This window comes from Mercenaria mercenaria, chromosome 11, assembly GCF_021730395.1.
Source record: "Mercenaria mercenaria strain notata chromosome 11, MADL_Memer_1, whole genome shotgun sequence".
NCBI classification, from domain to species: domain Eukaryota; kingdom Metazoa; phylum Mollusca; class Bivalvia; order Venerida; family Veneridae; genus Mercenaria; species Mercenaria mercenaria.
In genome coordinates this window covers 72767886-72795053 of record NC_069371.1, presented here as the reverse complement: position 1 = coordinate 72795053, position 27168 = coordinate 72767886, and the positions used below count along the sequence as shown (strand labels likewise).

Here is a 27168-nt window from a genome sequence, read left to right as displayed (position 1 = left end):
AGACCACACTGAAGAAATTTTTGTTCAGAGTTCCAATTGAATAATTATATACAATTCTGGTGACTTTAATTTCTTTTTAAGTTTTGATTCTTATACTGAAATCTAAGCAAAGAAATACTCTCGTTAAATCCAATAATGAGAAGTAATCCAAATAGATTCTTCAACATCCAATTTAAACATGTACTGTAATCTAGATTTGAGCTCAAAATTATGAATAAGTAATTTTTGATATATCTTTATATTTAGTTAAAGTTCCCGCCAAAACCCTATGATATATTTAACAAACACAAGAAAAGCAAGAAAATGACCTATCATGTGAAAATTATGAGCAACTGGAGAATAGTTTACATAACAGACTGGTGCAATATTAAACAATGTCAAAATGGAGCAATTCAATAATAGTGAAATGAACAGGAGTAAGCTTTTAGAACAGAACAACAGGAGTAAGTTACATAAACAGTTCTTCCGGAGCAATAACATAATATAGAGTTTAACAGATAATGACAGAATTTATCGCGATCTCCGCGACATGAATCACGACAGACTTTGCGAAAGCATCTGGTTGCTGCGAATACTGCCTCTTAGGAAACTGGGGCTAGAGGGCGTGGACGGTAGCATGAATTTCCACTACCGTCCATAAACAGGCTCAATCAAACCGAGCCTGCAACATTTTCGTTTCTGTCGTGTTGAGCGACCTGTGAAGTTTGCACTTTTCTCTATTTTGTTGCTAAGTGACTAACTATATACAATAGAAGTTATTGCGATATCCGCGACATGAATCACGACAGGCTCCTCTGCAAAAGCATCTGGTTGCTGCGAAATACTGCCTCTTAGGAAGCTTTGTTGCTAAGTGACTAACTATATACATTTTGTGAGAAGAAACATCTCGTCTTAACGAAAATCCCGTTTGGCAGTTTGTCAGCGGAAAACGCCATTCTGCTGTCGTTACTCTAGCAGCAATTATATTGAATTTAATGAATATCTAAAAAAGATTATTATACTTAATAGAATGTATTCATATACCTTATACAGTCATCACCAGTTTAAAAGCGTACGCTAGAATTCCCTGTATATGAGATGGGCGAAAATTTTCCCAATAACAGAATTTCTTTAAACTTTGGATATTGAAGGACAATCATCTAAGAAACCAAAAAATGCAATAAAAATCATAGGTCACCGGATTCGAAAAAGAGTTATCTGCCCTTGAAAACGTCATTTTTTGGAGAAATGCCCTTTTCAAGGGCAGATAACTCTTTTTCGAATCCGGTGACCTATGATTTTTATTGCATTTTTTGGTTTCTTAGATGATTGTCCTTCAATATCCAAAGTTTAAAGAAATTCTGTTATTGGGAAATTTTTCGCACCAAATTCTAGCATACGTCCTTAAAGTGGAATTATACGCATTTTTCAATTAAAAATCCAGCTGAAATGGATGTATGAGTAAAAAGGGTGGAGGGAATTATAGATTTTAACCCAATATACCAAACTCTTCCTGTTACCCGTGCGAAATAATAACTTTCCAAATATGACTTTTCTTATTTTGACTGGGGCATTTCTTTTAAGAAAAGTCAAACTGCACGCAGGAGTTGCTTCCCTTCAACTTAGAAATCTCTACCTTTTTGTAAGGGAGATCATGGCGTAGACGAATTTACTAGCCCGATATCTTTATTTTTTAAACATCAACTTCAAGTAGTTATGCGGCATTGTCATTTAAATGCAAAGCAACAGTAAATTGCTTTTATAAAACAATCACCAAAAATACACTATGTACAGTAAGATGCGCATAATGTCACTTTAAGCAACTATCTAAATACATGTAAATGATATCTTTTAACTTTTGAGTTTTGTTTTACTTTCCAACAGGACAGGCTAGAAATGTTCCATGCATCATTCATTGACCATTTGCGGTATATCATCGACTATGTTACCAAACATTGTTGAATAGAAAACAAGCAAATAAATTTTATGAAAACGTTAGCTATTTTACAACTTGAAACAATGTTGCAAACGCTTAGGCAATACAAATTGAGTGTAATTATTATTTTTTTTTTTTTGCATCTGGACAAATTCTGACTACATTACATTAACATATGTTAACCATCAATCTTTTATGTTTTTAATGCCTTTATTTTTTTCTCTTTTGAATAATGATTTTTTAAAAGGTTATCTAATTGTCAATATACAAAGAGATTTACTCAATTTATATACACAGTCTTTAAAGTTCAAGCTAATGAATGCTTCATTTAACAAACACAAATAAAAATAGAAGGCATTTTTTAGCAGCAAACCAGGCTTTAGGATAATCATGCTTGACTATTAGTAATTTACAATATTATGAAATATACTAAAGTAACCCTTAAATAGTGGCCCTTTGCCGTACTGTTTCAAGACTGTAAAACCATTTTACTTTGTCATTCCAAATTTTGTATTGCTATATTATTTAAAAAATATCATAAATCATGTAAATTCAACTCTAAATCTATCTTTGTTCTTTTGTGCTATTGATATTCTACCGTTTTAAAAGGAATGACATAATGTACATTATCAAACATAAATGTAACAAAGAAAGATTAGCATATTTAATAAAAGCTTAATTGTAACTTTCATGCTTGTTTTTGGTTTTTTTGCCGTGCTTATATATAAATACAAATCTATAGGTACAAACGCATAAAATCTTATCTACTAAATATACGATTAGTTTTAATTCATGTGTAAAACAAATGCAAAACTAATTTTCTAAAAGACGAACATATTATACAAAATTATAAAAAAGCACAAAAATATATCTTGACATGTTTTTTTTTTAAATAACATCTGTTTCGCGTTAAACTATTTCATAAATTCAACACCAGACAGGATAAACAATCTGCAATACCATATATAAACTGTCATGACTTGCTAATTTAACATACCGCCTGGACCTTAATTAGACGAGGCTGAAGCATGCTCTATACATATTTTTCTAGAGTTAAGTCTTTCACAGTCATCCATTAATGTTACAATTACGAAAGTTGCTGCAAGATGCAGCAAAGGGAAACGCCACACCAAACAAAGCTATGTACATGTATGTAGTACTGATAGATCAGGAGATGATATAACGATACTGGTTTGACAGTCTTTGTTGTAGACACTAGGCAAACAGACACTCCGGTGGAGTTTCATGAAATTGGAGAAAAAACTTTGTCTTTGTAGTGTGAGCAGGATTTTATTGTTATATTTTGTGACCTATTATTTACTGATCATGACCGATATGCGAAAGTGACCTCTAAGTTTCGTTATACGGAATAAAATGTATTGCACACACAAGGTTGTGCTTAAATTCAGACTTACGTAGTAATTCATCCGAAATAAATGAGTTTCAAACTTAGCTCAGATGTTATCAATACCATTAATTTGTTAAATGGCTAATCAGGAATTCTGGCTCTATGTGATACTTTAAAGTTAAATGGTGAGGAAGGACAAAGATGTAAAATGAATGAAACACAACAAACATCATTTTATCTCGCCTAGAGGCGTGAAACTCAGTTTCAAAGGAATAAGAAAATTATAACACAAGTGTTATATTTGACAGTGCGTTGGTGTATTTACTAAGGGGGTATTGTTGTTGTTGTTGTTTTCTTCACCTCCTCCTTAGGAGAACAGCTTATGTATACGCAGCAATGAATATTGACTAAACAGTTTACTACTATAAACACCTTTACCACTATATTCTAATCAACTGTTTTTTTGGAAGGACGAACAGTCAATTGTGTGCAATCAGCTACGTCTCGAGAAAGATCGTTCTTTTGATATTGCTAAGGGTCAGTCTGTAAGAAACCTACATTGAGGTAATAGATAAAGGATACTTTAAAATGCAAGTCAATTCGGATCAAAGGCCATTTTTTGCCTTATTGTTAGGTAACATTTGTAAAACGTTTTACAACAAATATGCGCATCAAACAATAAACACATAAATTCTTAACTTAAAAGGAATAAAATAATGTATAAAACTCTTTTTAAAAAAATAAAACACTGATTATGGATGTTTGTTCCAGAAGTACGTACAATGTTATGATTATCGGAAGAAGGATGGGCATTACCATGCTTACATTAAGATGGCGGAGCCTTGTACCATTAAGAAGTTGCAGAGTGAACTACAAACTTAATGCAAGGAAACAGCGATTAACGTATTAACAACACGATACGCATCATATTATAAACCTTAACAAATACACAACATTTCTTAACAAATTACTAAACAGAAGTAGTCATATAAAATTAACTTATATACATACCAATAAAAGTAACATAATAAAGTGGGTTTAAAAAATAGCATAAATTAACTTAACATGCAGTATTCCTATACCCTTAGCTTATGAAATAAATGTGGCAAATAACAATGCATACAATATGATAAATCAGTATTTAAAATCAAACAAAAAATAAAATTATTACACACGCAAATAATAACTGTCTTTCTGGCATATTCATCAAACTGAAAACGAAAGAAATTTTCAACATATTGTGCTTTTCTTTTCTGCTCTTTGATTTATTTCCTGTTTCGTTTTTTCTAGCGATACTTAATTGTCTCGTTTGGATTGTTATATCTGATGCCATTATTATTGGCCAAATCAGAAATAAATATGTTTGAAATTTTGCAAATCGAAAGGAAAAAATCGTCATTTTCGATATACACTGCACGCACAAATAGCTATCACAAATACACCGCGCCTAGTGACGCGGAAAATGAAGCAAGCGGACATCAAACAATTGATCTTTTATCTCATCGTAGAACATTGACCTTTAACGGACAACGGATATGGGAATAATCTGACAGTTTAAACTGCTTACATCTGAATGTCGTCTCAAACATTGGCAGATTACAGTCTGCACAGTGTCAACTTGTTTAAAAGAAAGATATGGAATGGATACAAAGGGATTGACAGATAGACGGATAACCGGACCAAAAATAATAGGTATTAATTTACTTTGTGCAGCAAGTGTCTGACAGACATTTTTTCTCTAAAATTTCGAAAATAAGTCTTCCTTTCATTATTATTGAAGTTGTTTTCTAAAAATGCTCATATTTTACTTGCAATGATAGAATTGTTTCTTTAATAAATACATTTGCAAATGAAATCGTTAACAATTGATCTAATTAAATATACACATAGGCAAAGTTAAATAAGTATGCAGTCTTGAACAAAAAAAAAGTCAGATATACTATAAGGATTTAAGTATGCAGTTACATTTACTGTTTTGGGTTAAATCACCTGCAGGAATATAAAATGAAAACTTGCAAACAAAAAAAAAGCATAATTTTGGAAAAAAAAAATGGCCTTTTTTGTTATTAAGCTTTGATTTATTTCTTACTCTTTGAAATTAAGGTTCGACGACTGTTTCATACTTATTTCATCAGCTAATTTCAAATTATTTCTTTTTGATTGTTTCTCAATGGCTAAACAATTGCTTTTTACAATACATAATCACTCGTTTCTTTCAATATCACTTTTAGAGCATAATGTTTTCAGATAATTATCAAAATTACGAAATAATGTAGAAAATGCCATTTTTTATGACATTACGGCAAAATTATAAAAACTTCAGTCTATGTACAAATAAAAGCATAATACACACGACCATATACTGTAGCAGTCGGGTAATTAATGATTGAGTCATTCATGGAAATTTCGTGCAGAATATAAAGAAAAAACAGTTGGGACCAGATGGATTTCTGATGTTCGGCCGAGTGATGTAGTCATCGGTATTCGATCAAGCGCCTTTTCACTGCGTTAATAAAGTCGATACGATGTTTAAAGCTTCAAGGTCACAATTCACTGTTCCAGACCGGCGAACGAACTTATTTTCAGATTATTGTAACATATAAAAATGTAATTGAACACTTCTTTTCAGCACTCAAATATATTCGTTAGAAATATGCAGGTAAACGGATGACAGTTGTTTCCAAACATAAAATAGTACTGTATTTCTATTTAGATACGTGTGTAATTATTAAACTATCAACAAGAACGGCTCACTTTGTCTTGCTGGATGTAAACGTGCTACCTAAAAAATCTAAAAAACTAAATGTGTATACGCTTGTTCACATTGTTCGTGTCTGTATAAGGTTCCCAAAAATAAAGACAGTATCGTCAAGTTCAGACAGAATCGTTATGTGTCAGTTGTTTGTAAAATGAATAAACGTGTTAGAAAAATGTGAAGAATAATTCAAATCTAACTAGTAAGAATTTTATATTATTTTCAAACTTTTTAAAAATCTTATTTTGACACGAGTGTACTTCAGCTCAGATAATTTATATTCTGTCTGCTCTGAGTTCTAACCGCCTAAAAAGCCGTTCCATATATATATCTAACCGAATTTAATTGTTTTGATTTCCGTATTCGGTAGGTTTTTATATAGTTCTATACTGTTTTCTCCACAGTCAATATCAGATACAAAAATTAATTGTAACAATACTTTATTTATGTTAACCACCAAATAAAACAACAATTAAGGGTAAGAGGTCACCGTGACAATCTACTGTCGTCGCTTACAAAATTACTTGACCGCTGCTCTGATGTTAATTACTTCCCGTATAAATCCGCCTTAAATTGTTCAGGGCCTCATCCTTTGTGATCGCATCCCATGCACTAGGAACATTTGACACAACATATCTGTAATGAGCAGCCAGTTTATGTTTATACGTAGCGACAAACCATAACCAAAATTTTCCGCAGTCTTGCATGTTTGAATTTGGTTCAATATCCCAGTTTGGGAGATATGTTCTGTAATCACGATATTTGTGCCACACTATCTCACACTCTTTTGCTTTAGAGGCATTACAGAGGAAATTAAAAACATTACAATGATGAACTTCTTCAGATTGAACATCATAATTACAAGATGTAATAGACGCTTTGCGTGTTTTTGTATCTCTGACTCCCTTGCAGCAAGAAAGTCTGTGCTGCAAACTATAGTGATTACTCCCTTCATGATTAGTATCCTTAGCACATGGTTCGCCACAGAAGGCGCATTGCTCGGAACATCCCCACGCCTTTTGAATCAGAGATTCATACGGATTTTCACCGCTCCATTTTACCGTAGCATGTGTTTGTTCTTCGAATTCTTTATTTAAGTTAGCTTCAGACGCATTCATTTGTTCAATAAGAACACTTTCAAAGTTGTGCATATCTTCTATCTTTTCTAGTACCTTATGGATATCACCAAAACTAGACACAGACAGTGTGTATTTCGAAAACTTTGATGTGAAACACTTCAGCCATGAATCCATTAACGGACTTTCAAATTCAAAAGCTTGCATACTTGCCCTTGCGCTTTCTCTAAGGTTGTCATAACACTCAGATACCATTCCTGATGCTAATTCTGAGTATTTCTTCGACTCGGAACCAAAAAGAAATTCTTCCGACTTTTTCGTAATGTATTTTTCAGCAAACAATTTGGGATGTTCAATATAATCGATAAATGAATCAAAGTCGTTATTATTAGTCATATCCTCAAGCATCTCAAGCATGAGATGAAATTTCAGATGCGTCAAAGAATTCAGTAAAGCTGATTTTACTGCAATGGGTAGACGTTCTTTTATCTTCTCACGTAAGATATTTTCCGTTACTATGCATATTTGTTTAGCAGCCGTTTCTTCTGTCTTGCGATCATTTATATAGGCTATAAAATGTCCTTTCACTTGCAACTTGTATATTTCTAATCGAGCTTGTACACCATGGGACCTCTGGTAATTTATGTTGTGCTCGTCAAATTTAGTTTGTATAAAGGTGCTAACATGAATGAACAGTTTTACGACTGCTGTCGTCTTTAACGTAAACTCTTTATTTCCTTTCCGAATAAGCTCTACCTCTGTCTTTGTTTTCAGTAACGCATTTTTTACATCTCTTTGTGTAATTTCCGCATTACTTTGACATAATCGAATAATGTATAAATCTAAAGTTTCAAACAAATAATCGATTTTTTCTTCAACTACTGTAATACTAAAATTTTCAGAATCGGGAGTGTAATTTGAAATGCTGATATCTTCAACTTGAATCTTAGTATAACTAAATGACCCTTTCAAATGACTTAAACAAGTTACAGGGAAAATTCCTGTATCTTGTTTCTCTGTTTCAAGTTGAAATATCCCCATCTCCTCAAGTTCAGTTTTTAATATCATTTTTTCTGTACTAAATATTACATCGAAAAGATATTTGATAATAAAATCTCTCATTGGCTTTTGTGTATTGCTCGATATACTTACGTTCATGATTTCTCTTAAAATATTTTTCCAAGTTTCTTCAAACTTAACGTTAATTTCGTGCTCGGTCAGATTCTTCCCTTTTGTCTCCTTGGCTACTTGAAGAGACCTATCGTAGAGCTCTTTCTCATGCTCCTTACTGCTTTCAGCTGTCATGATAAAAATAGCCCTCTTTTCACGAAAACGCACGGTTTCCAATTTCATATTGTTTTCCAACTCACTGCAATGTAGTCTAATTTTGTTAAATGTAAACTCTTTCCATTGTATGACTGTGTCTTTATACTCGTTATTTTCAAAGAATTCTGCCATAGCTTCCTTTGCCATTGACTCTTTCTCCGCTAAAGTTTTCTGTGTATGAAGAATTATTTCATCAAATGCATTTTGTAACTGGCTTTGCTGTTCACATTTTGCGAATTCCTCCTGCGAAATAGATATTCTTTCTATATCAACATCATTTTCTAACTTTATCAGATTATCTTTTAGTGTTTCCTCCAGTTGAAAATATGCTTTGATTTCAAGACTATTTCTGAAGCTAAACACAAAGTCCTCTGTTAAGACTCCTTTCCACAAGTCCTGCATACGCATTGAAATGTCATTTAGTGTTTGGAATGACTTGTCTTTTCTCTCGAGTGCTGTATGCAATAATCTTATCTTTTTATCAGCTAAGCAGTCGCTATACCCAAAATTTACCCTTGCCATCGGTGGGTTTCCTTGCCAAAAATTTGGGAGAAACCATACATTTGAGGTCATGTCAAATTCTATTATCTGATTGAATGTCGTTATTTCTGTAATACCTTCCGCCTCTGCAGCATCCATAGTTACAGTATCGAGTGTTTCCATTAAAACTTGTTGGCCAGTTCTCATATTGTCTGCTGCTGATATATCTACAACGTTTTGATGTAAAAGGTAAAAACTTTTGCCAATATCAGCTGTCTTTCGCACGAGTTTAAGACGCAGAAATGCATGTATTACTACCTGCACTATATCCTTTATTTCACTGGTATTCTCACCCATTATATTGAGAAGAGTTACATCTCCTAGACCCGTTATTACGGTTGACAGTTCGTTGTCATGGTTGGTTCTATTAGGGTTTATCTCAGGAGCTCGAAGACCTTCTGTGTCAATAACTAAAATATATTCGAAAGGAAGCTGTTCACAAACATTTGCCTTGCAAGGTAACAGCTGTATATGTATTCCTCTGGTACATCGTCCAGATTTCACAGGAAACTGAGAACCAAACATAGCGTTCAGCAGAGTGGATTTCCCTGAACTCTGGAGTCCAAGAACCGAAAGAGCTAGAACTGGTTTCTGCTTTATTTTACTTGAAACCTTTTCTAAAACTGCATGAACCCAACGTGTCGGCATGTAAAAGTTGTCACCGTCGACAAGTTCAAATGGCTGACCATGAACTACAAGATTAGCCACAGCTTCAACAATAATATTTGTAGAAGGAATATGCAAGTCTGTGGGGTGAAGAGACTTGTCGATGGCCATTAGTGCTTCGTAAATATGACCAGCTTCTCTAAATAGATGCTCTATTCCAAGCGACGCGTCTTCAATTCTTTTTTGGGAAGCTTCTGTTAATTGTATTTGCCTTTTCATTTCTAACTCTGAATGTGACTGACCTTGCTTTTTCAATATTTCAAGATTTTTCCAGCAAATACGATTTTCTTCAATCAGCCGAGGCAATAAATCTCTCTTTTGCCTCTCGAGAAAATAGCTAAGCCATCCAAATATATACTGTAGTGTGGCAGGATTTTGTCCATTGTCCGTAACAGCATTTATAAACAATTTCATAGGCTCACTTACATTTTCCAGTTGTTTTGCACGTGCAGAATATATTTCATCTTCAACATTTCCGATCTCTTCAACATTTTTTAACCTGTAAAGACGTTTCACAGAGACACCAAGCTTTTGAGAATATATGTAATTTGATGGGATAACAATTTCTTTCCACTTGCATTTATCTTCTATGTCTGACATCTGCTTAAAAATTGTGCTTGCTATTAGTTTACCATTAGCACATTCTTTATCTGTTTCGTCTATTCGAAGATTAGTTGCAATTGCATTTAACCTGCTTTCTAAAGACTTAGATACCGATGTTTTGGTACTTGAAAGTACCGCCACTTTGACATTAGCAACAATTTCTTTTAAATTCTTACTCTCTCTGCCTTTGTGTGTTCCGACAGGTGTTAACGGAATTTTGGAATCATCTTTAAAGTTCTTCAACTTTACCTTGTCTTGGGACTTAAGTGGATTATCAAGAACTAATACCACAGATGGAAAATGACTTATGACTTTCTTCAGAGAACTGGCTTTCTTTACCAGAGATTCCTTATCTATTACTAGAACAAGTGTGTCAGTCATATCAGAAATTAATGTTATTACATCATCATGAAAATCTGTCTCGATGTTACCCCTCATATTAAAAAAAGAAAATGCTTCAGAAAAACTGTCATTTTTATTACCAACAGCAGGCAAGAAAAACAATTCTATGGTCCCATTGCTGAAAAATCTATGTGCCAGACCTGAGGGGCAGTCCCCATTGAAAAATGTATCATGTATTTGATCTGATATCAAATTATTCACGAGCTTAGACTTTGAGAACTTTGTCCTACCAAAACGAGCTAATGTGACTGTCTTAACCGGAAGCTCAAGAAGTTCAGTCTCATAACTTTTGGACTCTTTCTGGTTACCTGAAATGCTACCAACCACCAAGGAACGGAAAGGCCATATTGATATTTTACTTTCGAGCGACAACCTATCAATGTGAACAAAGGGTACAGCTATTTTACATAGGTACAGTTTTTTATAGACGAGTTGTTGCAGCATGTTATCACAACATTGTATAGTGACATTAAACACATCAAGAGGACTTAACTCATTACTTGCTGATGTTTCATCAATAAAATCAAACTCTTCGGCTCCTTCCATATTGCGTTCGTTCTCTTCTTTATCTTCTATGCCACTAACACACATATCTCTAGCCTTGCTTTGCACAGCGATTATATTTCTCAGAAGAACGTACGGAATTTCAGAAAGCTTTCTAGGATCCTTTCTGTTTTCACACAAAGAAATCGATAAGACATCTTCTACTTTAATCTTACCGGGATATTTGTCTGTGAGTCCAAGAGTGTCCAACATTTGATGAATAGTACAACTGTCAGCATCTTAAACATTTAAAAACATTTTACAGAATTGTTTCAAAGACTTAACGTTTTATTTAAATTTGAAAATATCAAGAACACTGCTGTTTTGTAAAACAAAGAGGATGCATATTAATCTCGGTCCTGCTAGATATGGTGTGCCAATTTGGATAATGACAGATTAGCTGTTAGTGGATGTACAAACCAGGTATCATTTTACACCAAATATCATAATACATTTTAAAAAAACGGCGTTAAACCCAAAACAAACAAACAAACATTTTTTGATAAAACGCCAGTGCAAATTAACCAGTTACTGCAATAATAATAATTTGTTATTAACTACATATTAAACCGGTTTTATTTTTTTATAAATATAGTCATAATCAAACCGTCTTTCCAACATATTTATTTAAGTCGTGTTTGGCGACCTATTGATTTTCCTCTTTTCCTAATTTATTCTGTAAATACATAATGCCGTACTTAATGTATTAACTTAAGGACTTAAAAACGCCTCATCTGAATAGCAGGTTTCAATAATATATATATAAGTAAGTATAAATAAGTATATAGTATATATAAGTATGCATGACAAATTAGAGTTTTAAAGTAATTATTGTTCTGTTTTCACGAATCGAGACTATTGTGCAAATCTTTGATAACTTTTATTCTGATATACAGACACTCATTGGCCGAAAAATAATTTGTAATCCTGTGTCTCCTTGTTATCCAGTCACAGAAAGACAATTTTACTGCACATTGAACAAGGGTCTCACTTCAAGTATCACAAATGTAAGTATAAAATTAGATCAGATGATAAATAGTGAGTACTGTTTTTTTTCGGGGGTTGGGTGGGGGGGAGAGAGGGGTGATGGGTAACGTTGCATTAACACAATTATAGGTCATATGGCGATTTTTTAACTTCGATGGTGGAGGAAGTCTCTAGGTGCTCCTCCGTGCATTATTTCATCACGAGCAGGCTCCCGGGTAGATCCACCGATCTTCCTTAAGTCAACTTCATGGTTTCCTCACATAAAAATTTCAACGCCTCGAATGATGCTCGAACCCATATCGATGAGGGGCAAGTGATTTAAAGTCAGCCACCTAAACCACTCAGCCCCCATAAATGAATATAATTTTATATCCAAGTTACAAAAATGAAACACTAATATATATGGACGAGGCGTTTTAAATGTCACTGAATGTGTATATAGTGGGAGAAAATACATAGCTTCTCTAGTCTGTCTCCATAAGTTCAAAAGAATTAACTATCACTGCTTATTTCTGAGGCATGATTATAAAAATATACACTATTTCCACTAATTGAGCCGAAAGATCCTTTCAAATGTAAACAAAAGTCTTTACCCTTTTCTCCTGATTCATCCGAATCTTCCAAATTTCTATCCATTTCAAACTGATGCGGCTCCTCAATCTCAGCTTGTTCTGTTCCAAACATAATATAAATAATTTGTTTTTTTATTGTTATACGTACTAAAGTTCAAACCTATTATAATCGTGTCGCTGAAAAAGTAAAACTTTTACTTTTACTTTAAACATTTCAGTAAATAGACAACATGCCATGATAGACTATATTTAGCATTATCAAATATTGACACATTTTTTTATATTCTCATACTTACCACCAATATTGCTAATGGTGACCTCCTCAGTTTCCTCCCCTTCACTTTCTCGTATGAGTTCATCTGTATCGAGGCAAAGAAAATAATTCATATGGTTGCATCATCTTACTTTAATGGTATCTGCTTTCATTTCGTTACTATATCTTTACACATATTAATGCAAAACGAAGGAGGGACACATTAGAGTTCTAGACTTGAGGTTGAAGATTTCAAAATATCAGAGCAGGACCAGTTTAAGAACAAACATACGTCTACTAGAGCCAACAATAGTTCATGAACATAAAATATTTAAAAGTAGTATATTAGACTAGGAACATACCCTTTTGGCCCTATGCAAAGTAAACTATTGCCCTCATAACCATATGACTGATAACCATTATAAGGTTTATGTTGCAAAATCTAAATAATTACAACCATTTACCTGTAAACACTTTAGCCGTAACTGTTTCAGATTTTGATTTAGTAAGTTGGTCTTCGGTTGTCAATATTTCAGTAGGTACTGTTTCGGTTGGTAATTGTTCGCCAAACTTATGTTCTGTTGATGTGGGTTCGATATGTTGAGGTACTGCAGACACCTGCTCTGCAGGAATTTGTTCAGTCGAAACAGATTCGACAGGTATATGTTCGACTGCCTCTGGTTTGGATATTGACATAGTTTCATTCCTTTCGGTATGTAGTGCTCTGTTAGTTGATGGTTCGGTAGGGACTGGTTCAACAGGTATTGGTTTGGTATGGAGAAGTTCGGTACTGACCGCTACGGCTTGATCTGACTTAAGTGTTGATGGCTCAGTATGTGGCGGGTTGATAGAAATCGTTGCAGTAGGTGTTTGTTTGGCTTCTAACGGTTTGGAGGATAGTGGTTCGTCTGACAGTGTTACAACAGGTTCTAGTACTGCCAGTGGGGGGCTGGTACATACGGGTTCTGTCGACATAACTACAATTTTCATTCACATACATGTAAAGATATACATAAAATTCATTTAAGAAAATGACACCAAATTTTCAGATATTTCGAAAATTACTGTCACAATGGTGTAACATAGGTATAGACGTAGGTGAAGTTATAGCAATATTAGCCAATTTTATATAATACATTTCATTTAAAAGTGCCCTACATCATAAAACTCAAAAACATATTACCATTATCAATGTATGACTAAAGTATTTCCTGCCGGAGGGCTCCCTTTAAGACGGATTTAAATTTTAAAGATAAGACTACGACTTTTGTAGTTTATACCTTAAATGTTTATATTATATTCGTGTATACTTTTGTACTAAAATAATCAATTTATATAACTGCAACTATGGTTGTTATTCTTTTATGTCACTGTTTATTACAGTAGACATCAACAAAAGCAAGATATTTTACCTTTCAAAATTCCCGTAAGGTAGAAGAAATCATTCCCATCAATGTTTAAAGTATTTATTTCTTAACAAAAATAGGGTAGATTCCATGGGTTGGTCTACAAATGACATTGATTGTTATTGATTCTGATTATTTAAAACTGACGGGACTTTAAAAAGAGACGATAAAGTACACATACCATCAGGTTCTTCGAATTCTATGAAGGCTGAGTGTGTCTCTCGGTCAAGCTGTAATCTCGTTTCCTTCCCTCCATCCTGCTGTTGGGGGTTTTTAAATACCAATGTTAGATAGGCGTCATCCACATTTGGTGGTATACCAACTACTTGAATTTTATATCCTTTTTTCATGGTTATATCGTCATCTAAAATGAAGTTTTATGATAATTGTGATTCAACGATCTGATGCTTCTTACGCTATGTCATTTTCAATTTTTGATTTATACGATTTAAGTAATAGAATAATAAATGAGGGCCGCCGTGGCCAGACGGTTAAGATCGTTGATTTCAAACCACTTACTCAATACCATTGCGTGTTCGACTTCTCGCTTGAGTTGAAGAATCCTTTTAGGTGAGGAAGCCATTCAGCTGCCTAACGGAAGTTAGTTCTGCACAGATGTTTCTCCGTGCACGAGCGGAAGGGCGCCCTATACCTTCTTCCATTAAAATATCTGAGTGTCTTAGCATAATGTACTATAACAAATCAAATTGTTTAACATTATAAAACATAAAAAACCTACCGCTATCCTTAGGGCCAGGATTTGATTCTATACCAGCCATGACTAGGAGCAGCCCTATGAATGCCAAAGATCCAACTGTTTTCAGACATTGACTGAAGTTGATCAAGCGCTCCACTGTAACAACATCTGTCCCAAAAGCAAACTTGAACGTTCCTATTCTTCCTCTGTAGGTTTCTATGTCAACTCCCATTGTGCTACATGCCTGGCTGTGGCTGCGTCACTGTGATATAGTACAACTATTTTTAGAAATGACATACATGTACATGTCATATAACGACATGTACCAGAAAGCATGTGTAAACTTGAATGATCAGTCATGTCGAAATATAACATAAGTTGTTTTTTTACACGAGTACTTTGGTAAAAAAGGTAACTTAATGTACTATGTTACATTTAACTACTAACGTATACAGAGAAATGAATGTGGCCGTCGATTTACGTATTGTCTATAGACCGTTAATTTCACCAAGAAAAGAACTATGTAGGAGTTATACAACTCAATGACCCGACAAATTAGAATAATATCATGCAATTTTTGTTTATTCTATAAATATTATTATCTTCCAATCAGAGATTCGCCCTGTTTAAAAGGTAATACTAACGGACTGTCACGTGGTACAGATGCGAGGAAAAGTGGATGTTATAGTTAAAAAAAAATTGAATCACGCATAAGCAATGATATAGTATGTATTGTACTATCTTGCCTAGTTTTTTTAAACGAATTTTGAATATGAAAGTTCTTGAAATGCAAAATTGGGAAACCTGATCTCATTCGGAAACGATTTATGTAGATGTGATTAAGATTTTGCATTCTTAATGTGTTTTTATCGATGCAATTTATTTAAAGAATTTCATTAACTTTCATACATAAATCCCACGACGTATCCCTTTATATAAGTAGTTATTTTCAAACGATAACAGGTGTGTGCGATTCGCGTTATAAATCAGTGAACCCACCATCTGTCATTTTGCCATTATCTTAAAATTTATTCAATTTGAAAATACTTTTGTTTGTTTAGTTTTGTTTATCGTCGCTACGCCACAATTTCTGGTCGTATGGCAATATTCTAGCTTTGCTGGTGGAGGAATACCCCAGGTATCTCTCTTTGCATCATTACATCATGTACGAGTATCTGGGTAGAACCACCCACCTTTCATAAAGCAGATGGATGACTTACCACATGTAAAATTCAACACCCTGAGTGAGGCTCAGACCCACATTGGTGAGGGTTAAATGATTCTTATATTTATCCTGTCACTTGCAGTATTTTTGACCCGATATCAGGGTGCCGTATATCTTTCTTGATATACCGTCAGTTGATCATGTGACCAGTGATTTACGGTCAGTTGATCATGTGACCTTATGGTCGATATTGTTGTCATAAGAAATTTTGCAACGAAACCATCATCATTGTGTTGGAAATGTCCGAACTAAGAAAATGAGTGGTCAAATAATGAGTTTTTATTCAAAAACGAAGAAGTTATTGCGATTTTGCCGGTAATCACGTCATTATATAAGTGACGTCATTACGAATATGACGTCATTAAAGCGGTTGTCGCACACTTATTTTTGTAAAATAAATTGCCAAATATCGGAAAATGAAGTAATGACAAGATAAATAGAATAATAGGTTAGTGCCTAAGATGGAGAAAGTTTATCTGGCTCGGCTCCGGACGTTATCAGGTTCGCCTTCGGCTCACCCGATAACCTCCTCCACCTCGCCAGATAAACTTTCTCATCTACGGCACTAACCTATTATTCTCTATTTACTTTATACGCTTCACTAAATTTTGTTAATAAATTACAGTTTCAATCTGTAACAAAAAAAAAGTCATTGTCATGATCTATGCAAAAAAATGTAACATTTATTATAACCATATTCTATTATAAAACAATATCTTCACCTCTCTCTGTATTATTTTAACTGCTAAAGCGTTTAGCTCTTTATTACTTTTCCAGATGGGACGTGGTAGACCAGATTAAGGATTATGACTATATGAGCGTCCATGCGTGTTCCGATATTTTTTTAATTAGATGTTTTTAAGCTACAACAATGTAAACCACAAAAATGGTAATTTCAGTTTTTTATCCAACATTGGTAAAAAATCAAAATGTCGGTTTGCTTTTTCTATCAGAATGCTTGCTTTCAACTCCCCTGTCATTAGTACGGTGGATATAGAACTATATATATTTAATTTAGGAACACTTGACGTAACCTAGAAATTGATTTCTTTGTCACTCAATTATTAATTACACAATATTATTATTATCAATTATTATTATTAATAGTAGTATTACTATTGTTATTATTATTAATTAATTGATTAATTAATTAATTTTACAAATGTGAACTATATCAAAATTGTTGATTGAAGATTTTAAATATTTTTATACTTGAGTTCACAAAGAATGACAACTATCTTATCAGATACTTACAAGCATATACTTTAAGATTAGTATAATAATTGGGTTTGTACGTCGTCCTGCGTCCTACCACTTATACATATTCTCTGTAACAATGCAATGGAACTTGTTGATAAAGTTGGTCCGGATTTTCCTTTGATGGTCCTCTACCAAACTTATTCAAAGAATTCTGTTCCATACAGAGAGGCAACCAGAGGGAAACACTAAAAAAGTCTTCTCCTCCAAAACCTGAAGATCAAAGGTTAATATATTCAGTATGTAGCATTTTCTATTGATCTTTTATCAATTTTATTTGAATTATGACTCTGTGTTAAAAGATGACCCCGTCCTAGGGATCACTTGTTATACAAGAAAAAGTGCACTATCTTCTTGTTTAAAACCCGAAGGCCTTAAACTTTGATAATTTGCATGTAGCATTGTGAAGTGATTTTCTATCACGTCTGTTCAACATGCCACTGGGGTCCAAAGTGGCCATGCCCAGTTTTTTAATTGTTGTACATAGGCTGATATTTGAAAATGATCTAAAGCCTTTCTACCTAAACTCTAAATGCCTTTAGGTAAGAATTTTGGCATGTAGCGGTGTGTAGAGACCTCTACTACGTTTGTTCAAATCTTGTCCGTTCGGTCAAAATTAGCCCCGCCCAAGAGTTCACTTGTTTACATAGACCTGAGTAATTAACTTTAAAATATTCCTGTTTAAAACCTCAAGGCTTGGCGCTTAGATATTTAATATTTAACGTTGTGTAGTGGTCCTATAACAAACAAGTTTGTTCAAATCACGTCCTTTGGTTCTATTTTGCAAAGACTTATACAGGAAATTCTTTAGAAACAATCTCGTCTGGAAACGTCATGCCCTGAGTTCAGACATTTGGCATGTAGCTTTGTGTAATGTATATTGTTGCAATCATGCCATTGGGGTCATACTTAGTGTCATCTAGTAGTCCTCTACCAAGTTCGCCCAGAAAGTGCTCTTGCGGTCGTAATTAGTCCTGCCAATGGGAAAAATTTGTTTTACATAAATTTATATTAGAAAAAAAAATCAATTTTTCAACCTAAAACCTAAAGACCTTAGTTTATTACTCTGTATGTAGCTTTGTGCAGAGGAGAAGTCTTCTACCACAGACAATATATATAAGTCCATTTGAGCCAGGTGAGCGACCAAAGCCCTCTTGTTGTCATATTGTCTTGTTCAGTTATATCCTGTCTTGTCTTTTGTCTAATAATGATCAATTTTCGTTTTACAAATTGTTAATCACATTGTCATTGTAGAAGCAAAGCAATAAACATTCTGCAAACACACTTATCATTTGAAGTCTTTTGAATGTAATCATGTTCTAACTTTCTTTAAGGTTAATAAATTCTTTGTGATTTTGCATATCTGAAAAATAACAATAGATAAGCTATTTTTAGAGGTTATAATGGCAATCCAATATTACAGTCCTAGGTCTGTTTATGTTTACGTGAAATTATCTCGTTCAAGGCTTGGAAATCAGGTTTTGTTATTGAAACGCGGTGTATAATCAATATTGGTGTACTACCAAGTACATTGGTGCAGTTTTTTATATCCTATTTAGAAATATACTGATATTATGTTGAGTCTTTCGTGGGAAGGTAGAGCGGGGGGGGGGGGGGGGGGGGGGGTGCACAAAAAGGTGTCGCGCATATCGTATATCTCTTATGACCTAGTGACATGAAACTTTATAGGAATATTATACAGTATATACTGTTATACCTTTGATTCAATTACAAATAGCAGAGCTATTGCTTTTGACTTAGTAAATAAGGCTTATAGAACATTTTTGTTGCGTATAAGTCAGACGTATATCACCGAGAGGAAATCAACTTAATAAACTGAAATGTAATTCGGCATTTGAAGTTAGGCATCTATAATCAAAGTTCATGATTTGATACAATTGTTTGTTGAAAATGTATGCCTCGTGTATCTCCGAAATGAATTGCCGTAAAAACTAAGGAGTGCAAATCAGCACATCAAGCTATGCGCCTAGGGTTTCGGTTTCCAATGTAATATGCAAGATCTGTTATGGTCTTTGATCTTACGCAGGGCAATATAATTTGACAGCAAGATGAGTAAGCATATGTAGTTGTACAATTATGGTTTCGTCATTAAAGCAGAGGTATGACCACTGACTTTGCCAAAATGCTATGCTGGACATACGTTGACCGTGGAAATACGTTGACCGTATATACCCCTCAAACAATTTTAACTTTATAGAAATATGAGTCAGTCTACGTTTTTTATTTCCATTTCGCATCTTATTACAGCCTCAAATAAAATAAATAATATCATGTGAATGAATGAGGAAGTTTGATAAAGAATTCTTTATGCATGTCTTAATGATGTTTTTGCTGGGCAATACAATGTTTGCATAACTGCCGTTATCACGGCTGCTTAAAATCTGCAGACTTCAATTCATCTTAGGTATTAAAATATATTTATATCGCTCGTCACGCGGATAAAAATAAATTCAAAGCAGTACACTTTCCGAGTTTCACTATTGTCATTATATACTTTGAGTTCATTTGAAACATTGTACATAGGGGAATTTCGTATTTTTTTTTCTTGTAATGAAAGATGTTCATTCTTAAATTGTATGGAATAATCTGTGTAAAATATGTTATGTTAACGATTTATTCCAATTTGTGCTTTTGTAATTTACCACTTAGTCTAGATAAATATGTTTCTTTATACAGATCAAGGATGATAATTTGACACTTGTATACATAGCAAAATACCAGTAATATAACAAAAACAAAGGTGTCCTGATAAGCTCTGGGTCTTGAAGCTTCAGACATGTTTTCTTTATATAAGTCTCTGTAAAACAAGTAATCCCTGGGCGAGGATAATTTTAACCCAAGAAACATTAAAAAAAAATGGCAGAGGACCAGTACACGATACTTTCATGAAAATAGCTAAGCTCAAGGGCTTGAGGCTTCGGACAAGACAATTTTTAAGGTTTACATATATAAATAAGTGACCTCAGATTGAGTCAGTTTTTTTACCAGATATATGATTTAAACAAACATGGTAAAGGATCACTACACAGAGCTTCCTGCTAAATATATAATTTATCTCAATGGCTTGAGATTTTTAGACAAGAACATTTTTCATGTTTTTCCTATAAGTTTATGTACATTCAGTGAAAGATAAAGCGGGACCAACTTTGATCGAAAGGACATGATTAAAAGATACTGTGTAACGGACCACTACCTCATGCTACATGCCAAATATCTAAGTTCGTAGCATTGCAGTTTTATACAAGAGGGTTGTTCTTTGCTACATAAATCTATGAAAAACAAGTGGACTACGTTTGGGGCAAAATTTGACCCTTATTTTTTTATATAAATAAGTGATTACGGGCAGGGATAAGTTAGACCCCAAAGCCATGATTTAACACATTTGGTAAAGGGCTTTCACACAATGTTGTACCTAGGGCGGGACCAATCTCGACCCCAGAAGCAAGATTTGAACTGACTTGGTAATGAACCACTTCACGATGCTACATGCTAAATAACCTCAGGGCGTTACGGTTTTAAACATGACAGTTTTTTGTGTAAAATTTCAGCTGTATAAATCTATGTAGAATAAGTGAACCGCAGGATGGGATCAATTGTGAACATAGGGGCATAATTTGAACAAACTAGTAAGAGACCTGCTACACATTGCAAAATGATAAATACATATGTATAGAGTTTGGTCTTCTTTTAGACAAAAAAAAATAATGGTTTCCTCTTATAAGTCTATTAAAAACAAACAAACCCCTGGGCTGACCAATATTAACCCAAGGGACATGATATGAGAAAACTTGACAGAGGACCACTAATCACAGCTACGGTCTGAGTTGTTTCTCTTGAGGTTATAAATTGTTCAAAGCTTTTACTTCTAAAAGGTCTACGTAAAACAATTGATCCTCATGGCGGGGCTAAGTTTGATCTCATGGGCATGATTTTTAACCGAGTGTTTGGAGACCTACTAGGCAATGCTACACAGCAAACATCTAAATCTATCTGAAGATCTTTTTCCTTCTGATGGCCGTAGCAACTAGAATTCATGCATGAGATATAATGTTTTGAACATTTTGGAAGAGGAGGAACATCCAAGGACTGACCAGACCAACATTCATTAATTACCACAGAGAAGATGTTAAATGAATACATGTATGTAAATGCGGAGTGGACAATTCACCTATACATATAGCTCACCCCCAACTTAAAGCTTAGGGTAGCTCCGCGCGTTCGGATCAATATATTTTCAACAATACAGAATTTGATTACACCCAGATTTTTCAAAACCTCAGCAAATGAAAACAATAGTGTGCTTGTTATTTTGCTAGAACCTCACGCAAGTTTTTATTTTAATGGGTGTTTTCTGGAAAATTACCATCTTTATAACATTTTCGCGGATAGAATAGTTTCTACAACGTAGATTTTATTGAAACCTCTTCCAATTGTACATAAACATATTGACCTATAATATGATGAAATAATGAGGTAGGTTACCTTGTTACAAGGGTAAATTCAAATTAGTTGAACCGCAGCATTATTTTGAATTTCGTGTAATATGAAGTTTTAACTGCTACAATCTCAATTTCGTTTGTCTGTCCCTTCAAGTTCAATTTTTATCCAGGTTTGAAGAACATGACCCTCCAAAGGTATTTCATATTGAAAGAAGAAGGAAAATACGGATATTTAACACTTTTCAGTGTATTTTAGTTTCACTGATATCCGTAGAAGTCTGCATAATTGATAATTTTACTAATATGCACGTTTGCTTTCTAGTATAAGCTTAAAATGTATATGCCGCGGGGCTCGTGTTTCCATGGTAACGCATTTTCTCTCATTTTTAAACAACTATGTATAAAAATAAGGGTTTTCGACGGCTTCAGTGCCATTCTGTTAATGACCAAAATGGAATATTTGGGTAATATTATTAGCAAAATACCAAGCACTTTACATGGTACCCTATTTTTCTTAAAGTTTTAAGTAACCATGACCACAGAGATGTTTAAGATAGCTTATATCTTGCTTTTTGTCGTAATTTCTTATAAAAAGTATTGAATAAGATTATCTTTCTAGTTGATGTAGCTTTAAAACATATTATTTCTAACGTAAGTTATATTTTCGTGTTATTTGCATTTATTCAAACAAATTTCACAGCTTAGAATACTTACAGCCGTACCCCTCGCCTGGAATTTTTCATGGAAAAATCGTTCAGCATGCTGCTATTATTCTCATGGATATTGTTGAAATTAAAATAAAAAGCCGAAGCTGTGTTTCTTAAACAGACCAGTGTCAACGCTTTTAAATTTTACATTTAGATACATAGGTCACGGGCTTCGTTTCCATGGTAACATCAATTCAATTCAAGAAACTACAATTTTCTACTGAAATTTGAACAATTTTAGATTTTAGTTTTAGTACATAAGTAACAAATTATCAACGGAACCGGAAAAATTGGTATTACAAATCAAACTGCTAGATTTTTTATTTGAAAATGTCCGTAACAAGTAATCTTTCACCCAACTATATTCCAAATAACATTGCTTATCATCATCCATTTTCTTACATTGCGCATAACATTTCAATATAACTACATAAAAGAAACAAAATTTTGATTATTATTCAGAGCAAAAGGCCCATAATAAATATTTCAGCAAAAGATGGTTATTTGAAAATAGTTAAAATAAAGAAAATGCACGGAATTACGTACTTTCAAGATAAAAGCTATTAATTTTGCTCGGTAACTGACACGTAACGTCATGAAGTCAATGACGTCATTTAAAGGCAACATTGTTTTGAAGCGTTTCTGTGGCAATTTATTCATTATTTCTATATTATTAAACCATAAAGTATCAGATCGAAGACAGGTTCATAATTTGTTTTCAGAAGAATGAATATACAAGCACATTTAGTTTGTCGTAAACGTCGTCGTAAATCGTCACGTTAGCTTCCGGTTGGACATGCGCACATACAAATATGAAGGTAACCTAATAAAAGGAATCCGCACATTTCAAGCTGGTTTGAATTATATAGCGTGTCACATGTTTTAATATCATATTTTAACTTTAGAAAAAAATTAACGCTGCCATTGTAATAAATTTACTTACGGGTTGCCATTAATTCATAAATTGATTTTCATTTCCGTATGCCAATTCCAGACTTAATTTTTCGATTTCAGAAAGTCAGTTTGAGCTTAAAATAGTTCTGGTCTTTACAAAAACAGCATTAAAGTTAATGTAATTGCGTTATGTTAGAAAAACAACAACAAAGTATTCAATAACGTATGCTGCCCCTACATTCTAAGTTCGAATTTCCTTTCCCCTACGCCCCTGAAGTGTATTTCATTTCTTTGTCCCTCAATGATCGACCTTGAATGCATGTCCTATTAACACAAAGATCGAAACAACTGATAAATACTTTTGGCAAATATTATCACGATGTAAACTGATCACTTCTACATTGAAAGTAATAACCTTATAATACGTAAACAAAAAGCGAGTGTTTGCCAAATGGAGTACGCTATATTTCTATTGTACAGTTTGTGCTCATTAGTCAATATAATACACCCTTACCCGCTAAATTTCTAAAATGAACTTGTCCGTCTTTCAATTTGAACTTAACCATTAACAGTTAAAGGGGTACATACCAAAAAGATACTGACTGAACGACGAACAGTACAGATTTTGATCTGACTGCACGGATGTGTAGGAAGATCATGACCTAAACTGGTCGCAAAGGCAGGACCAATGTCAAGCATGATATCATAAGTATTAAATTTCAATTCCTCTTCTTGTTATCATTTGCTTATTGGCTGTTTCTGCCAGTAAGACTAAATGTGACACAAGACTAAAAATCTATATGATTTTTTGAATATGATTTATCTCTTCTTCGACTTTTTCATGCACTGACGATCGTCTATAAACCATCTTATTCCTATTCTTACTGTTATATTATGCAAATACTTACGTGACTAGGATATAAAGTTGTCTATCGTATTCAAAATGATAATGATATGATTGTAGTCATAGAATAGCTTTTCTGTTGAAATGTGTTCTCAAAGGCGGCTGCACAATTCGTTCGATAACACTTTTATTCACTTTATTTCATCGTTTGCAAGGATGATTTTCAACACAAATACAGCTATATCTGTAAGGTGATACTTAAAGACACACCACAACCTAGTGATCAACTATTTTCCCCTTTTTTATCTTGTTTTTTTTTTTTTTTTTTTAAATTATACTTGTTTTCATTCATGATTTTGTTAATGTGGAATTCATTATGTTTGTATACGTATTTGTTTGTATTTTTGCAATTTATTCTGTAAAGCACTTTTGAACGTGTACAAGTGCATGAAAAGAGTGCTATATAAATGTGGTATAATAATAATAATAAAAATGGACTCTAAGAAAGTCATTGCATCAAATAAATATAGTTAGGATACAGCATTATCATAAAATGAAAAGTTCCTTTTCGAGAGTTTGGTATTACAAAAACTTTCTCTGCTATTTTTTATAGCCGTTTTCAGCACATCTTACAGATTTAAAAGCATAGCTATATATAAAGCTTACGATGTAGGATCCCTTATGTCTATGCACCAATTACTGAGTGTTCTGCTACATTTATTCAGTCATTAAATATTTAGATGTTTAACTCCCTGAGGCCGATATCATAACATATCTGCTGCGGCGAGATATGAATTACCACCTAACGTCGAAGAACATTTTCTGATCTTATCACAATCTCACGCGCATGCAGTCAATTGAAATCATGCAGGGAATCATGGGTGATTAGAATAAATTAAAATAAACTTACAAAATCTTCGATGTTTGAAAAATTATTTTGATATCCTATTTCATCCTTAACATATATCCAAATAGAAAAATATTTTCACTTCGAAATATTCACAATTTTAACGAACCTACTGTGTTGAAAATATTTGAACGTTTTTGGTTCGCTTACTTTTTCACATGTAAAGACATTGAATTCCAATAAATAGAAATACAATATTTACAAAGAATATTTACATAAGCACACTTAGAACTGACGCCCGTTTTTGTGTGAATATCGACCATGGTTCATTTTGATGTATACATGTACACGTTTTGTGACATGCTGAGACAGTTAAGTTGTAATATTTACATTTGCCTTTGAAATATTATTAAATTTACAATCATATGTTTATGTAGTCACGTTGCATTTGTATTTTATAAAATATGTTTTGTTGTGTTCATGTTTTTCAGTTTGTATCGTATTCGATGTAAGTGTACGAATATTTCAGCCTTCCAAAACTTAACATTTTCCGACCATTCATTAAACTGATAATGAAATTTCATCGTCTGAATCATCATCGGACGGAACTGATATGTCAAAAGCTGCATGATAATGAATATTTTCTTTATTTTAAGAAAGATTTTTGGCAGACATTATTTTACTCCTTTGAAATACAGTATGAACGAAACACAGTGAATTTCGTCTTTACATGGCCGCATAATTGCAGACACTTATTTTAACATTTAGGAAAGAATTAGCACAATTGATAATTATAACATCTAAGAAATAATACCCAGTATGCAAAATAATTTTACTTTTGTCAAGATGATCAAAAATTAACAAGTACATGTCACAGTCAGCATGATCTCGTTGCCGCGACTAAACTCGTCAATCGCCGTCCTTGGGAGTCCTGATAACGCGCGTATAGTCGGATATCGACGCTACGGGGGTAGAAAATATAACGCCTATAGTCACATTTCGGCCCCAGGGAGTTAAATAATATCACCTCACCTACACCTCGCAACTGTTGACTGTCAACTTGTAACTTTATAAACAAAGTATGTAAGTATATTTTCCAATTATGTATAATTACCAACAAGGAAACAATAGAGTACATATTTGCTGTGATGGGTATTTAAGGACATCAGCACGGCCTACGTCTTTACGGGTATGCTAAACGCACATCTTTGCAGCTGGACAACTAACTTGTCATGAACACATTTTAATGGAAAGAAATACCCTAGGTGTAATGTTTGACTGTTAATATGAATTAACTGCGGGCCTATTTACAAACAATGCATTTTACATCTAATCATGGTGAAAACATGCATAATTACTATCGCAGAAATTATAATCAATGCATTTAAAAGCTGTATGCTTATAATGCATAAACACAAGGAATAGCATTGTGCTTCTGTCCCTAAACGGATTCCTGTAAGTGAGAAGTTAACTCTTGTGTAAACCAAGTACATAATTTTGCATATATTTACTCTCAAACTGGATGCATTTTTTTTTATTTTATTTTATTAACCTCAAAAGCCGCACGCGTTAAAATATAGCAATAAAGTACTGAATTATCTGATACAACATGTAGACTATATTACAAAACAAAACCAAAACAAAAAAGAACAGTGGGAACGTCTAGTGTCTACAACAACTTCTTAACAAAGAAAAAAGCTATAAACTTACTTATAAAATTTTAGTCAGAAATGTAGTCCTCAACTGTAAACCTGTTGTTCACCTGAAAGTAGTACCAGTGCTCGCCCAAATGTTTTCTATCGGAGACGAGGGTAAATAACATCAAAATACAAAAGATAAACCTAT

At 33.6% G+C, this 27168-nt stretch overlaps 1 protein-coding gene across 3 annotated transcripts; it reads right to left on the bottom strand.

The window, feature by feature from the left end:
* Positions 1-1303: 1303 nt before the first annotated feature.
* Positions 1304-27168, bottom strand: LOC123531617 (interferon-induced very large GTPase 1-like). Of its 3 annotated transcripts, none has more exons than XM_045312735.2 (8): positions 27034-27168; positions 17569-17784; positions 15132-15351; positions 14574-14756; positions 13451-13963; positions 13030-13092; positions 12755-12832; positions 1304-11413 (listed from the first exon to the last, which is right to left on the bottom strand). In XM_045312735.2, the coding sequence occupies exons 3-8, from the start codon at positions 15319-15321 to the stop codon at positions 6561-6563; spliced, it is 5880 nt and encodes a 1959-aa protein (XP_045168670.2). In that variant the 5' UTR covers positions 15322-15351; positions 17569-17784; positions 27034-27168; the 3' UTR covers positions 1304-6560. The 3 variants fall into 3 exon arrangements, with proteins under 3 accessions (XP_045168670.2, XP_045168672.2, XP_045168671.2); XM_045312737.2 differs by having other exon boundaries at positions 13451-13951; XM_045312736.2 differs by lacking the exon at positions 17569-17784 and having other exon boundaries at positions 27034-27140.

Coding starts and splice junctions, on each gene's coding strand:
- LOC123531617 (XM_045312735.2), bottom strand. CDS start 15,321: ATGGGAGTTGACATAGAAACCTACAGAGGAAGAATAGGAACGTTCAAG. Junction 14,757..15,131: donor TCCTGGCCCTAAGGATAGCG/GTAGGTTTTTTA, acceptor ACTTCATTTTAG/ATGACGATATAACCATGAAA. Junction 13,093..13,450: donor TACGGCTAAAGTGTTTACAG/GTAAATGGTTGT, acceptor GCCTCGATACAG/ATGAACTCATACGAGAAAGT.